Source organism: Ipomoea triloba, chromosome 9 (genome assembly GCF_003576645.1).
Source record: "Ipomoea triloba cultivar NCNSP0323 chromosome 9, ASM357664v1".
Classification (NCBI taxonomy): Eukaryota; Viridiplantae; Streptophyta; class Magnoliopsida; order Solanales; family Convolvulaceae; genus Ipomoea; species Ipomoea triloba.
Window position 1 is genome coordinate 28,755,391 of NC_044924.1, and position 12,881 is coordinate 28,768,271.

A 12,881-nucleotide genomic window follows, 5' to 3' on the forward strand; every position below is an offset into this window, starting at 1 on the left:
CAATCAACTTAGACGGGGTAGAAATCACAATAATATTCCTTTCTTGTGCCATTTTAATCTTTAACCCACAAACAATTAAGCTTTACCCAGTACTAAAGGTTACCAAACACCCAAACCACAACAATTTACGCAGAAAACATACTGGGCAGCGTAACTTTTTAACAAAACGACCCAAACAACATCAACAAATTTCAACACAGCCTACCATTCTGGACTCAGCGTGACGAGGCGACTCAACCGGTGCAAACCTCTTCCGGCGACGTCGCCGGAAAACTCCTCACGCGCCGGCGCGTGGCGGCGGACCTTGGCAGCGACGGCGGCGCGTGGCGGTGGCGGCGGCGACCGGACTCCTCTTGGCGGCGACGCCCCTGCTCCCCAACCCTAGCCCAGGCACTCACTCTCACAAACTTGGCTTTGATACCATGAGAATCAGAATCAGAATCAGAATACGATACTTGTTATGGTATGTTTGGTATTAGGGTGAAATTGGAATGATTACTAATCTTGATGTTTGGTTATGTATGTCTCTATAATGGGAATAAAGGTTTTAAAAATACAAAAACAAAAAGTTAAGTCAATTACCTTAATATAATGACATCCAAAGCACTAATATGAACAAAAAAAATCAAAACAAATATCTAAAAATACTAATCCAAACTTAAAAAATTAAATTACCAATAAGATGGAATGATACCCATTTTTAATTAAGGAATGGAGTTTTTAATTGAAGGCCAGGGATAATGAAATCCTATAGTTGTGTTTCAAAAAGTTGTTAACCAAACATTAAGTATGATTGTAATTTTCATTTCTGGTATGAAAACCAATGAACCAAACACACCCTAAGTTTGGTATGAATTCTAAAAGAAAATTTTCAAGAAACTCATTAGAATTTAGGCAAAAGACATTGGGACGAAGGCAAAGTTCTACAAAGGATTTTGAGAAGTATAACTCTATTAATGTTTTGACATCTTAGTTTCTAAATAAGAATTATGTTTTTATTTATTGGAATAGAGATAAAATATATAGAAGTACATTTTTAGAAAATAAATAAATAAAAATAAATATTATGGAGCTGCACCATATCAATTTTGATAAAAATTGCAAGAACGACAATAAAAGAAAATAATTCCAATATACTCTATAGGCCTTTTGTTAAATGTGGAAAGATAGGGAGAAGTACATATATTTTCACTCCTTTACTGTACCTGGCTTATACCTATTTATACACATAGGGAAAAGACTACTGCCACATAATTCAAAAGAAGGAAAGGAAAGGTGGGGAGGAAAGATAGCTAACAATCCTTGTTTATCTAACACCTTTAAAGTTTAAATTGAATATATAATTAGATTGAAAAAAAATGAAATTTTCTTTTCTTTTCAAGTTATTAAGTCATGATTTGAAGGAGAAGAAATGGTGGGTAGCAACACTAGTTATATATGATGGTCCCAACATACATTACTTGGTTGTCTCTTTTGAGGAAAAAAAAGTTGTTGGGCGGAGGCTTGTAGCTAGAGCAGAATTCAGCGTCTTGTCATTGAAATGTAGTACTGACTGCTATTAGGTATAACAATTTTTTTTTTAAAGAAATAGCAACGCCTCCACTGAAGCTCAAACCCATCCCCTTCCACATAAGGGCACAACTAGGTGCCACCAGACCATAAAGTTATTGGCATTTGTTTTTTTAAATAAGAAACCATGTTTGATTTCAATCCTTTTTCAAATGTACAAACAAAAAGAGACCTTATAAATTTCTATACTAATAGGCATATTTATTTCACTTTCTAATCGTTAAATTTACCTACCTAGAAGTAGAGTTGAAAATTGGATCAACCTAACACATCCAACTTGTTTAATGTGACCTTAATACAAAATTGAGACCACCAAATGGTTTGGGATGATGGCCTAGCAACTAGGGTATTTGGGACCACTTGATTTGGTATTACACATTTGGGACCATGAACTGGTTTGGTACCACCCCGGTTGAGGTCCCAAATGAACACAAGGCTAAGTCCATTTCAACCCAAATTTGGGACATGCAAATAGTTACTATGTATCCAATTTTTTTATGCACCAAAATTTTCAAGAATGAGCATTTATGTATTTTAGAAATGTTTTCACATTAAAATTTGGCTAAAATGTGTCAAGGTCGTTTCGTAATTAAAAAAAAATTCAGAAATGCATTTTAAGGATTGAAATTATTTTTAAAAATGGGTCAAAGTGAAAAATCATCATTACATATTATGTCTAAACTAGAGCATCTATATCTGTAGTTTTTTGAGAGATAATGTCATAACAATAACTGCAGCTTGAAGAAAGAAGCTGATGTGAAGCTAAGTTTATTCTGAGTTTGTTCTCCTGCAAATTCAAGGATCTTGCAGGAGAAGAAAATAATAAAATAAGAAAAACCAGCGCAGCGCACAAGCCAAGGACTTTTCTTTTTGTTTCGTTTTTTTTTTCTTCTTTTGCTTTCATTTCTGTTTTGGTTCATTTGTCTTTTGTTTTTTATTGTTTATTATTTTTGTTTCAATTTTTTTAATAAAATATCAAATTTAATATTTTGAATGATTTAATTATAATTAAACTTTTAAAATGATTAAAAAAATAACAATGAAAATTAATTTAAATGTTTGTAATTATCATTTTAATTAAATATATGTATGTTTATTTTAATTAATTTTTATAATTATAAATTTATAATTCAAATAAATGAATAATTAATTAAAATATAGGATAGAAAATGGTGGATCCACGATAAACTGAGAAAAAACTTTAAGATGTGGAGAAGAGTTTTTGTGATTAAGTGAGATAGTGCATGATGAGGTGGATGTTGGGGCCCACAAAAAAATGGGGAAAAAACCCCAACTGATAAGGATGCTCTAATTAGAGCTCCGATGCTAGCCATTATTTTAAAGTGAAAACTATTGGATGTTGCAACTTCTATCTTCGATTTGATTCATAGACTTTGTAATATTTAACTATTTTAGTAGCGAATTACTTTTTATGGAACTGATATATAATTAATATTTTATATTTATACATATTTAAGAAAAACTATTTGTAAACACACACACACACAATATATATATATATATATATATATATATATATATATATAGTAGAGTTCAAGTGCAGCCGCGCCTTCCCGTGCGGTCGGTGCAGTTTACACCACTAGTGTTAACAAAATACATCACTCAATGTTAGAAAATGCACACCACAAATATACACCATTAGGTATGCATCACCAAAAAATACACCACTAGGTATGTAAATAAGTACCACACAGTGTTTGGTGGAAGTCATGGGGCTGTTTTTGTGCATTTTCCTATTACTAGTGGTGTACTTTGTTAACTCTAGTGGTGTAAATCGTACCAACCACATGGGAAGGCGCGACAGCATTTGAGCAGACTTTTATATATATTTGTAGACTTCCCCATGTATCATCTCATACATTTTAAAAAGTTTCGTTTTCCTATTTAATTTTCAATTGTTGTATTATCGTATTATATAATTATTCATTAATCAAACAAATTCTTCTTTGTCTATTTTTTAAAAAATTCTTATAACTTTTAAATTTAGTGTTTAAATTTACATTAGATCTTCTAGTGTAGCTTTTAAATATATATAATTATTTTTTTTATTAATACTAAATTAAATAGTAGAAAGAATTAAATTGCAAACAAGTTGAGTTTTTTTTTGAAGATCAAACAAGTTGAGTTAAACTCCAATAGTTGAACAAAACGTATAAAATAAGATGGAGAAAGTAATATATAAGTTTTGTGTTATGATGATTTTGTTATTGCTGTAAGAATTGAAAAAGTAATACCATGTGATGGGTTGATTAATTACATTTGTCATTAGCTAGGTTTTTTTTTTGGAAAAATAAAGAAGTATTTAATATATCAAAAATAAGTACGAATAGGGGAAAATAAATCATTAAGTTGAACTATCTAAGAGTGACGAGGGGACGAGGGAGATTTACAATCACTACTCAAAGATGCAGTAAGTAAATTCTACTTTTATAAAATAATTCTCAAATCACAAAAGAGATGTAAATCGTAAATAATCCAGACCAGTATTCTTATCATTACTTAATAATTGCAATAGAAAGATAATTTCATGCCCTCAATGCAGGCTACAACCAACCAACCACCAATATAATAATATATTTAAAAGCACTATAATTATTTTTAGACACAACAAATTAAATAATTATGTGATAAGGAAGCACATTGTTCACTTCTTTTGAGCTTCTTGAATCAGCTGGTTGCTGAAATCCCAAAGCTCTTTTCCCAAAGCTTCACTTCTGGCCAGCTTCGTTGGCTTGCACTCGTTGCAGTCAACGAAGTACTTTCCCGTGACGCCCTTGAGATCCGGATGAAGTGCCACGTAACAAGTTGTAGCTGCCCCCTGCAACATCATACCATAATTTTTATATGTGTGATTCAAATTATTAAAAAAATTAATTTTTCACAATATTACGTTAAAATATACGCCTTTAATGATACATGATGGGTGGGCGGAAATATTTTGCTAAATGTATCAATTGATAATAAGATAACAATTAACCCGTTCGCTTTAACGGATAATTATTATTTCTTGACGTGTAAGTAGTAATAATCAGAAAAATTCACAATTATTATTTAAAGATGTATACTGTGTAAATTCTACTCTTGTAATATAAAAATTATGCTTCACTCACTCGAACAATCCTTTCAAGACAAAATATAGAGTTCTTTTCACATACCTAACTTGATTCAATTTTTTACCAACCTGACTTAACCTAACTCGTTTTCAACTCACTAGAGTCCCCCCATTCACTCATTTGTCACATGTGCACCGAAGGGACATTAAGACAAGTAGTATATAAATTTTGACAGAGTAGTAAGTGTTTGATCTTGACAAGAAGTACAAGGCACAAACTGTTATGCAAGTATAAAAAATAAAGTTGAATATATAAACAATTTGAATGGAAAAAATAACAAATTTTAAAGATACAATTTTCGTTGTCTCTTTATATGACATCCGTTGTTTTAAGTAAGAAACCGTTTGATTTCAATCCTTTTTGAGATGTACAAACAAAAAGAGAACTTATAGATTTCTATAGTAATAGGTATATTTATTTCACTCTCTATTCGTTAACTTGACCTACCTAGAAGTAGAGTTGAAAATTGGATGAATCTAACACGTCGGACTTGTTTAATGTGACCAAAATTGAGACCACCAAATGGCTTGGGATGATGGCCTATGAGCTAGATAGGGTATTTGGGAATTGGGACCACTTGTTGATTTGGGACCATGAACCGGTTTGGTACCACCCCGGTTGAGGTCCCAAATGACTGAATCAGCCCATGGCTAAGTCCATTATTTCAACCTAAATTTGGGACAAATAGTTAATTACTATCCATTAAATTGCAAACAAGTTGAGTTAAACTCCAATAGTTGAACAAAACGTATAAAATAAGATGGAGAGAGTAATATATAAGTTTTGTGTTATGTGTTGTGTTATTGTAAGAACTGAAAATTAATACTGTGAGATGAGTTGATTACATTTGTCATTAGGTTTTATTTGAAAAAATAAAGAAGCAAGAAAAGAGGAGTAAAAAGATTAAAATACCTTCATTATTTTACCTATTAATATTTTTCGGTGAATTTTGGCTGGGAATTTGATCGGTGTGATCAAAATTGATAAAAGTTGAATAATTAATGAATTAAATTGACAGTTTTGAAAGTCATGAATTGAAATTAGTAAGACATCAATAGTCATAGGACTAAAAGTGAAATTAACTCCCATAAGTAGGTGAATTAGGGAAAATATATTGTTAAGTTGATTATATTAATTCGATCTATAGTTAAATTGATACAAAGATTGGTTTAGTTCTTGTGTTTTAGTTATTGTAGAATAAATCCTTAATTTCATTTTAAAAGACTATTTTTGGCTTCCAATAAATAAAATTGTGAACTTTCATTAACAAATAAAAGAAAATAAAAGAGGTCAAAACATGAATGTTATCATAAACTCATGTTAACAAGATATATAATATGAATCAATTCGAAATTGAGGTTTATAATTTTGTTGCTTGATGAATGAAAATGACTACATTTTTTTAAAATATAAAATTAGGGACATATTTTACAATGACTAAATGACGACTTGAGCTGTTTTCAAAAAAAATAAAAAATGACTTGAGCTAAAATCACATGAGTTGCATAATTGAGGTACTCAAAACATATTTATTTATTTTTAATTTAAAGCTGAGAATATGAAATAATGTTGATGCTATTTTTTTTTAATTATTAAAAAGTGGTTTTCACTTTAAAAAAGTCACACCTTAAAAAAATTCATACCAAAACTTTGCAAAAATCTTTCGAAGCTTTCTTGGAGTAGCAAATGAAATTCTTGAACTATCTGAAAGTGACGAGAGAAACTTACCGTCATTACCTTAAGATGCATTAAGTAAATTCTACTTTTTTATAATAATTCTCAAATCACAAAAGAGAAATAAATCGTAAATTGAATAATAATCCATCATTCCTTCCATTGCTTAATAGTTACAATAAAAAAGATTATTTCATGCCCTCAATGCAGGCTACAACCAACCAACCATCAATGCAGGCCGGGGTACGAGGCCCTTGACCCTTGGGTTGAAGATTCAACCTTTTGGTAATAATATATTTAAAAGCATAATAAATATTTTTAGACACAACAAATTAAATAATTATGTGATAAGGAAGCACATTGTTCACTTCTTTTGAGCTTCTTGAATCAGCTGGTTGCTGAAATCCCAAAGCTCTTTTCCCAAAGCTTCACTTCTGGCCAGCTTCGTTGGCTTGCACTCGTTGCAGTCCACGAAGTACTTTCCCGTGACGCCCTTCATATCCGGATGAAGTGCCACATAACAAGTTGTAGCTGCCCCCTGCAACATCATACCATAAATCCCCTAATTAATATATATATATTCATCCCATTTATTTTATGTGTGATTCAAATAAATACTAATTTAAACGCCTTTAATGATACATGATGGGTGGTTGGAAATATTTTGCTAAATGTATCAATTGATAATGAGATGTCAATTAATCCGTTCACTTTAATGGATATTTATTATTTTTTGACGCATAGGTAATTATAATCAGAAAAAATCACAACTTTAAAGGTGTGTACTATGTAAACTCTACTTCTGTAAAATAAAAATTATGCTTCATTTACTCGGACCCTTTTTTTGAAACAAAATATAGAGTTCTTTTCACATACATTTAATTTTTTACCAACCTAACTTATCCTAAGTCGTTTTCAACTCACTAGAGTCCCCCCCCCATTCACTCATTTGTCATATGTGCACCGAAGGGACATTAAGACACGTAGTATATATGGACCACCGGCAAGAACAAAAATGTTCCTAATATATAGGAAATAGATTAAACAATCTTTATCTTTGCTCATTTCATGACTTCGATAATATCCATAAGACATCCTAAATAGTTTTATAATTTACCTGAGGAACATTCTTCCAAATCACTGAAGTGAAAACCCTCAAAATATCTGCAAATATAAAATAAATATAAATAAAAATATATAAGTGCATTTAAGTTTGTATAGATCAGATGATGTGTTGATACATACTCATAGTAATGGTAGAGTGTCTCATCAGATTTGTCATTATCACCCCTGGATGAACTGAATTAACAGTAATATTTGCTCCCTCTTCCTACAAATAAAAACAGATAAATATTACCAAATTAAAATAATTCAACTTTGTATGTCTTTAAACGTGACACGTACGTTTTGTGAGACAAATGGACTATAATAATAATATATGTTACCTGTAAACGTCGAGAAAGCTCATTGGCATGTAATATGTTGGCTAGCTTTGATTGCCCATATGCCATTTTGTCATCATAACTGATCCAAAGTGACAAAGTTGATGAGTACAAGGATAACAGTATAACAACCATGAAAAAAAATAAAAAGATCCTAATGGTCGTAGCCATCGCAGTGTGAGAATTTTACCCTCTTGTGAAGGCAGCTCCTTGTGAGCACCATACACTAATCTTACTACTTAATGAGTTACTGAACTACCATAATTTACTCCTCTAAAATCCTGTCAGGCCAAGATATAAGGCCATAAGGCGTGGGTTTCACCTTCGGTGGGAAAGGATAACGCCTTTGGAAAATAAAAAAATAAAACCCTAATAATGATCCTGACAGACACAGCATAACAGTTTCACCCTCTTATGGGTAAATCCGTGTGCGCATTATATATTGATCATTTCACCTAATGGGTCACTGAATTACGGTAATTTGTCCCTCCACAATTTTGTAAGCTAAGATTGGGATGTGAGGATTCCAAGCTAAGGAATTTTGCTTTTTGTGAGCAAGGATAACACTCATGAAAAATAAAAAAAAAACTTAAAAAAACAGTGGCAAATAGTATAGTAAAAAAACTTAGACGTCGTTAATTCCCTAGGACCTTAGGTCCCTCCCTTTCACCAAAAAAAAGAGAAGATAGTATAGTAAATACCTTTTCTTGTCATTAATCTTGTCAAATCTTATCCCTTTTCTGTAAGGATAACGGTGAGCGATTGATGACAGGTTCACAATCCTGCCCTCAATGCCAGTGGCTTTTGCAGTTTCCTTCATTCTATCTAGGAGGAGATTTGTCAAGTAAAAATGACCTGGAAAAAGACAACATTAACAACCAAACAGCTTTACAACAGTCCAATCGCATCATACTATGTTGTGTTTATGTATAGTAGCTGTAAAAAGAGAATAATGCAGTGTCACACACCGAGATGGTTCGTCGCGAATTGCATCTCATATCCATCCTCTGAGAGCTGAAATGGGCAGAACATGATTCCCGCATTGTTTCTGCAAATCCCAAAATTTATTATGAGGAATTGAAGGCCCAATAAAATTCATCCTAATGACTTTTACTCATTAGCTCTCATACTATTTTTATTATCAAACGTTTACCATTAAGCCAAAAACTATAGCTCACAATAGCACTTGACCTTTAATTAATCTCCGCCTAATAATTACTGGACTTGACCCTTTTACCAGCCTCTATCCAATAGTCTCTTTATACGTTTATGATGAAGAGAAGAGATGTGTAGCTTACATTAAGATGTTGAGGGGAAGTCTAAGAGCTTTGAAATCATCAGCAAAAGCCTTGATTGATCTGATTGAGTTGAGGTCAAGTTTCATGATATCAACTTTAGCTGTTCTGTTGTCTCTGAGGATAAGGTCTTTTGCGTCTTTTGCAGCGTCTGTGTTCCTCGCAGCTATGATCACATGCACTTTCCTTTGGGCTAAAACTCTCACGGTTTCTAACCCAATGCCACTTGCACCACCTGCACCGCCAAAACCATAATTACTTCCCTACGTTCTAGGGTGTTCGGTAAATGGCCAAACCTAATTATTTTAAAATTTGGTGTAATGGTCTAAAAATTTGGACCACCTTATTTTAGTGATAAGTGATACTGGTCACTACTTTGAGGTTCTATCCGTCAATTCTAGCCCTATAAATGACCACAAGTTAGGAGGTAAACCAACCTATATTGCCCCTGATTGTTTCAAACTATATAAGAGCACCCTTATCAACAGATATTGTAAGAGTTATTGCAGAAAAAGTACCATGTGGAAAGAGAGAGGGGAGGAGAGAGCCTCTCATTAACTGCAGCAGCACAAATGTGGTTGGGCGCGTGCCCAGGTGCGCCTGACATTTGCTTATTTTATTTTATTTTTCTTTTTTAAATTAAATTTGTTTTTTTTTTTTCATCTCCTCTCATCTTCTCTTTCCTAATCACACTTACAAAAACCACTCAATTATCGCGAAAAAACTCCATTGATTAGGATGCTGAGATTTGAACCCGTGATCTTGTAGTACAAGTTTGTATCTTGAGTCATTTTAAGTGGGTTATCTCAGATGGCTGCTAGCACTATTGAATGTTGGTTGAAAATATCTACTAATTTTAGACCACTTTTTAAGATGTATGGGAAAAAGTTCGGTCGAATTTTTAAGGTGCGTGGTTGATATAGTGAAGGCAAGATTTCTAGGAAGGAGTCATATTGGTGCTACTAATTGCCTTCCATATTTGACCTTATTTCTCTATTTTCACATCTGTGTGGGTCTCAAGTTTTTTCAAAGTTGGAAAACATGCAAGGGATGACATTGCACCTAACAGGGAAATATAGTACACATACATACTATGTCCTACTAAAGCTGATCATCTCTTGTCTTTGAAGGATCATAAGTCAAATCTCAGATTGCTTCTATGTTAATTTTACTCACCATATATAAAGTTTTCTATATGTATATATAGAGAATGTTTGGAGATCCGGGTTACCCTTTACAACTAAAAAAGAAAAAAAAATTAGCAGCTTTTGAGTAGGTTAAACGAGTTAAGAAGAAAAATCATACTCCGTATAATTTATCAACTCGTTCAAAGAAATAATTTTGACAACTTAGGTTGGTTAAACGGTTTAAAAAGGAAAATGGGATGATTTATTAATTAACTCGTTTAAATTAATTACTGTGCCTTGTATTAAGGAATAAAATAATTTGATGAAGCAACAGAACTGCAGAAGTTTGAGCAGTACAATTAAGTTAGTTCAACATCCCAATATTGAATCATTCTTCACCTGTCCCCTTCTACCCTTCCCCCACAAACTTGGCCCCATCTACACCTTTCGTTCACAAAATTTTTCCAAGTACCTAATAGAGCTAAATAGCTTAGGACGGTAGCTAAAATGAACACATTCTTTTTTTTTTTTTTTTTTTTGGCACAAGGAAAATCTATAACCATTTCTCAAGTGTCGGTACTCGATAAATTTCAAAGTATATAAACCAATTTAGGTCGTTCAAAGCTGACCGGTTCGAACTAAGAAGGTCAATAGACCGATAGTGAAACTTAGAAGAACATGTAGTTGTCAAACTAACAGTTTGACTAACTTGCTGATTTTACGTGCATAGTACTGATTAAAATTACCCGAGAAAACAAAAAGTTAAGTGCAAATTGTCAAGTTAAATTTTATGCAACATGTTTTCGCCCGCTCTAACAACATGTTAGAGTAGAGGCTGTTTGAAATATAAACCGTTTAAATTATGAATATGAGCAAGATATGAAGAAATGTGAAACTAAGAAGAAAGAAGCTTATCAAACCTGTAACAATGGCAGTGAGGTTGGAAGCATCAATGCCCAGAGTGACTTGGTCAGCAGTTGAAGCAGAACCAAACCCACTTGGCCCTGGAATGCCTGTGATTGACCTAATCATCTTTCTTTCTTTCTTTCTTTCTTTCTTTCCTTCTCTGATCTACAACTTAACAGACAAGCCAAGCCAAAATGGTGTGTGCCTTGAAATAAGGGAAATTCTCTCTCAACTTCTTGTGCTGGACAAACCGCATACAATCCCATATATATAGGAGCTAGCTTGGAAGTGTTATGGGGTGGGGGTGGGGGGTGGAGGGGTAGATTGGACATTATATATGCAAGCAGCCCAAATTGCCATATTGTGTGTGTAATTAATGATCCATTCTTAAATCTTCTCCTAATCCGCCGCCAAGTACATGCAAGTGTCTACATGAACTATAATACTAATTGGAAATTTTCTTCAAATAATATTAGGGAATTCTTTTTTTTTTTCTTTCCAATTATTCATGATCAATTGTTTTGCTTTTCTACTATTAAATTTGACAAAACATATCAATGTTCACCATACGTGTGGACCCTATTTAGATGATGTACATGCAATTAACATATTGTATACATAATAAGTTATATGCATGTTGCAATTAACATATTATGTACTTTCAGATTATTTACACATACATAATCTATCTATTAATTAGAAGTACATAATATATTAATTGCAATAGGTACATAAGCTGGACCAGAATCCACAATATGCACAGTAAATCCTAGTTCACAATATAATTTGTGCAAAAAAAAAAACACACACACACACACAAGGTCAGGTTCTCATGCGGACAGGGCTTCCCGTGCGCCCATGCAGACGGTGCAGTCACCCACCATTAGGTACGCATAGATGCACCACAAAGTATTCGAAAATGCACCCTTATGTGTATTTTTTGGTGTGTGGTGCAGTTGTGCATTTCATTCTGGTATATTTCCGAACACTGTGTAGTGTATTTATGCATACCTATTGTTGCAATCTGCACTGGCCGCATGGAAAACACTGTCCATATTTAAACCAATATATATATATATACCATCAACTAGTTGTAAGATTATGGCAGCTTTGGTTCTATAATGAACAAAAATGTAAAGATTGTTTCTTTATAGCTTAGTCATTTCACCCAAAAAAAAAAAAAAAACTAAAACAGTAAAATATTCATAAAAATATCTGAATCTTAACGCGGTGTTACATTTATGTTCATGGAGGGCCAAAGCTGCTTAAGTCCTGCATAATTCCATATGATGTGACATTGGCTTAATCAAAAAAATCATGTATTTTTTTTTTTTGAAGACCAAAAAAAAAAAATCATGTATTACTTGTGAATTAATTGGTCCTCCCATAAGCTAAGTAATAAAGAATTTATGTAATAATAAAATAAAAAAATATTTAATAAAATAGTGACACATCACGTAGTAATAATTATTAGTGAGTGACTTATTTTTAAGGGTGTTCAATATTATTGATGAAATACTTTTTTCCTTTTTATTAATAATGTTAATTGATAAAAAAAATGTAAAGATTTGTAATTATTTGACATATAGTTTTACATAATTAATTCATGGTAGAATTAACAAATTCACGAGTAATATAATTTAGGAGTGGGGTTTACCTAGTGGACAGTACACACCTCCAGTGGATGTCAATCTTAGCCAAAAATTGTCAGGGTGACTCGATAAAATGGAAAAT

General features: G+C 32.6%; 1 protein-coding gene across 1 annotated transcript; it reads right to left on the reverse strand.

Annotated features, from left to right (window-relative positions):
• Nucleotides 1-6,495: 6,495 nt before the first annotated feature.
• Nucleotides 6,496-11,388, reverse strand: LOC116030211 (short-chain dehydrogenase TIC 32, chloroplastic-like). The gene is made up of 8 exons (XM_031272386.1): nt 11,162-11,388; nt 9,118-9,349; nt 8,788-8,867; nt 8,521-8,674; nt 7,823-7,901; nt 7,623-7,707; nt 7,495-7,541; nt 6,496-6,915 (listed from the first exon to the last, which is right to left on the reverse strand). Exons 1-8 carry the CDS (start codon nt 11,271-11,273, stop codon nt 6,742-6,744), a joined length of 963 nt encoding a protein of 320 aa, XP_031128246.1. The 5' UTR covers nt 11,274-11,388; the 3' UTR covers nt 6,496-6,741.
• Between the last annotated feature and the right edge of the window lie 1,493 nt (nt 11,389-12,881).

Excerpts from the sequence above, each read along its gene's own strand:
- LOC116030211 (XM_031272386.1), bottom strand. The coding sequence starts at position 11,273 with ATGATTAGGTCAATCACAGGCATTCCAGGGCCAAGTGGGTTTGGTTCT. Across the intron at positions 8,675-8,787 it reads ATTCGCGACGAACCATCTCG|GTCATTTTTACTTGACAAAT; the intron begins GTGTGTGACACT and ends GTCTTTTTCCAG. Across the intron at positions 7,708-7,822 it reads AGCTTTCTCGACGTTTACAG|GAAGAGGGAGCAAATATTAC; the intron begins GTAACATATATT and ends TTTTATTTGTAG.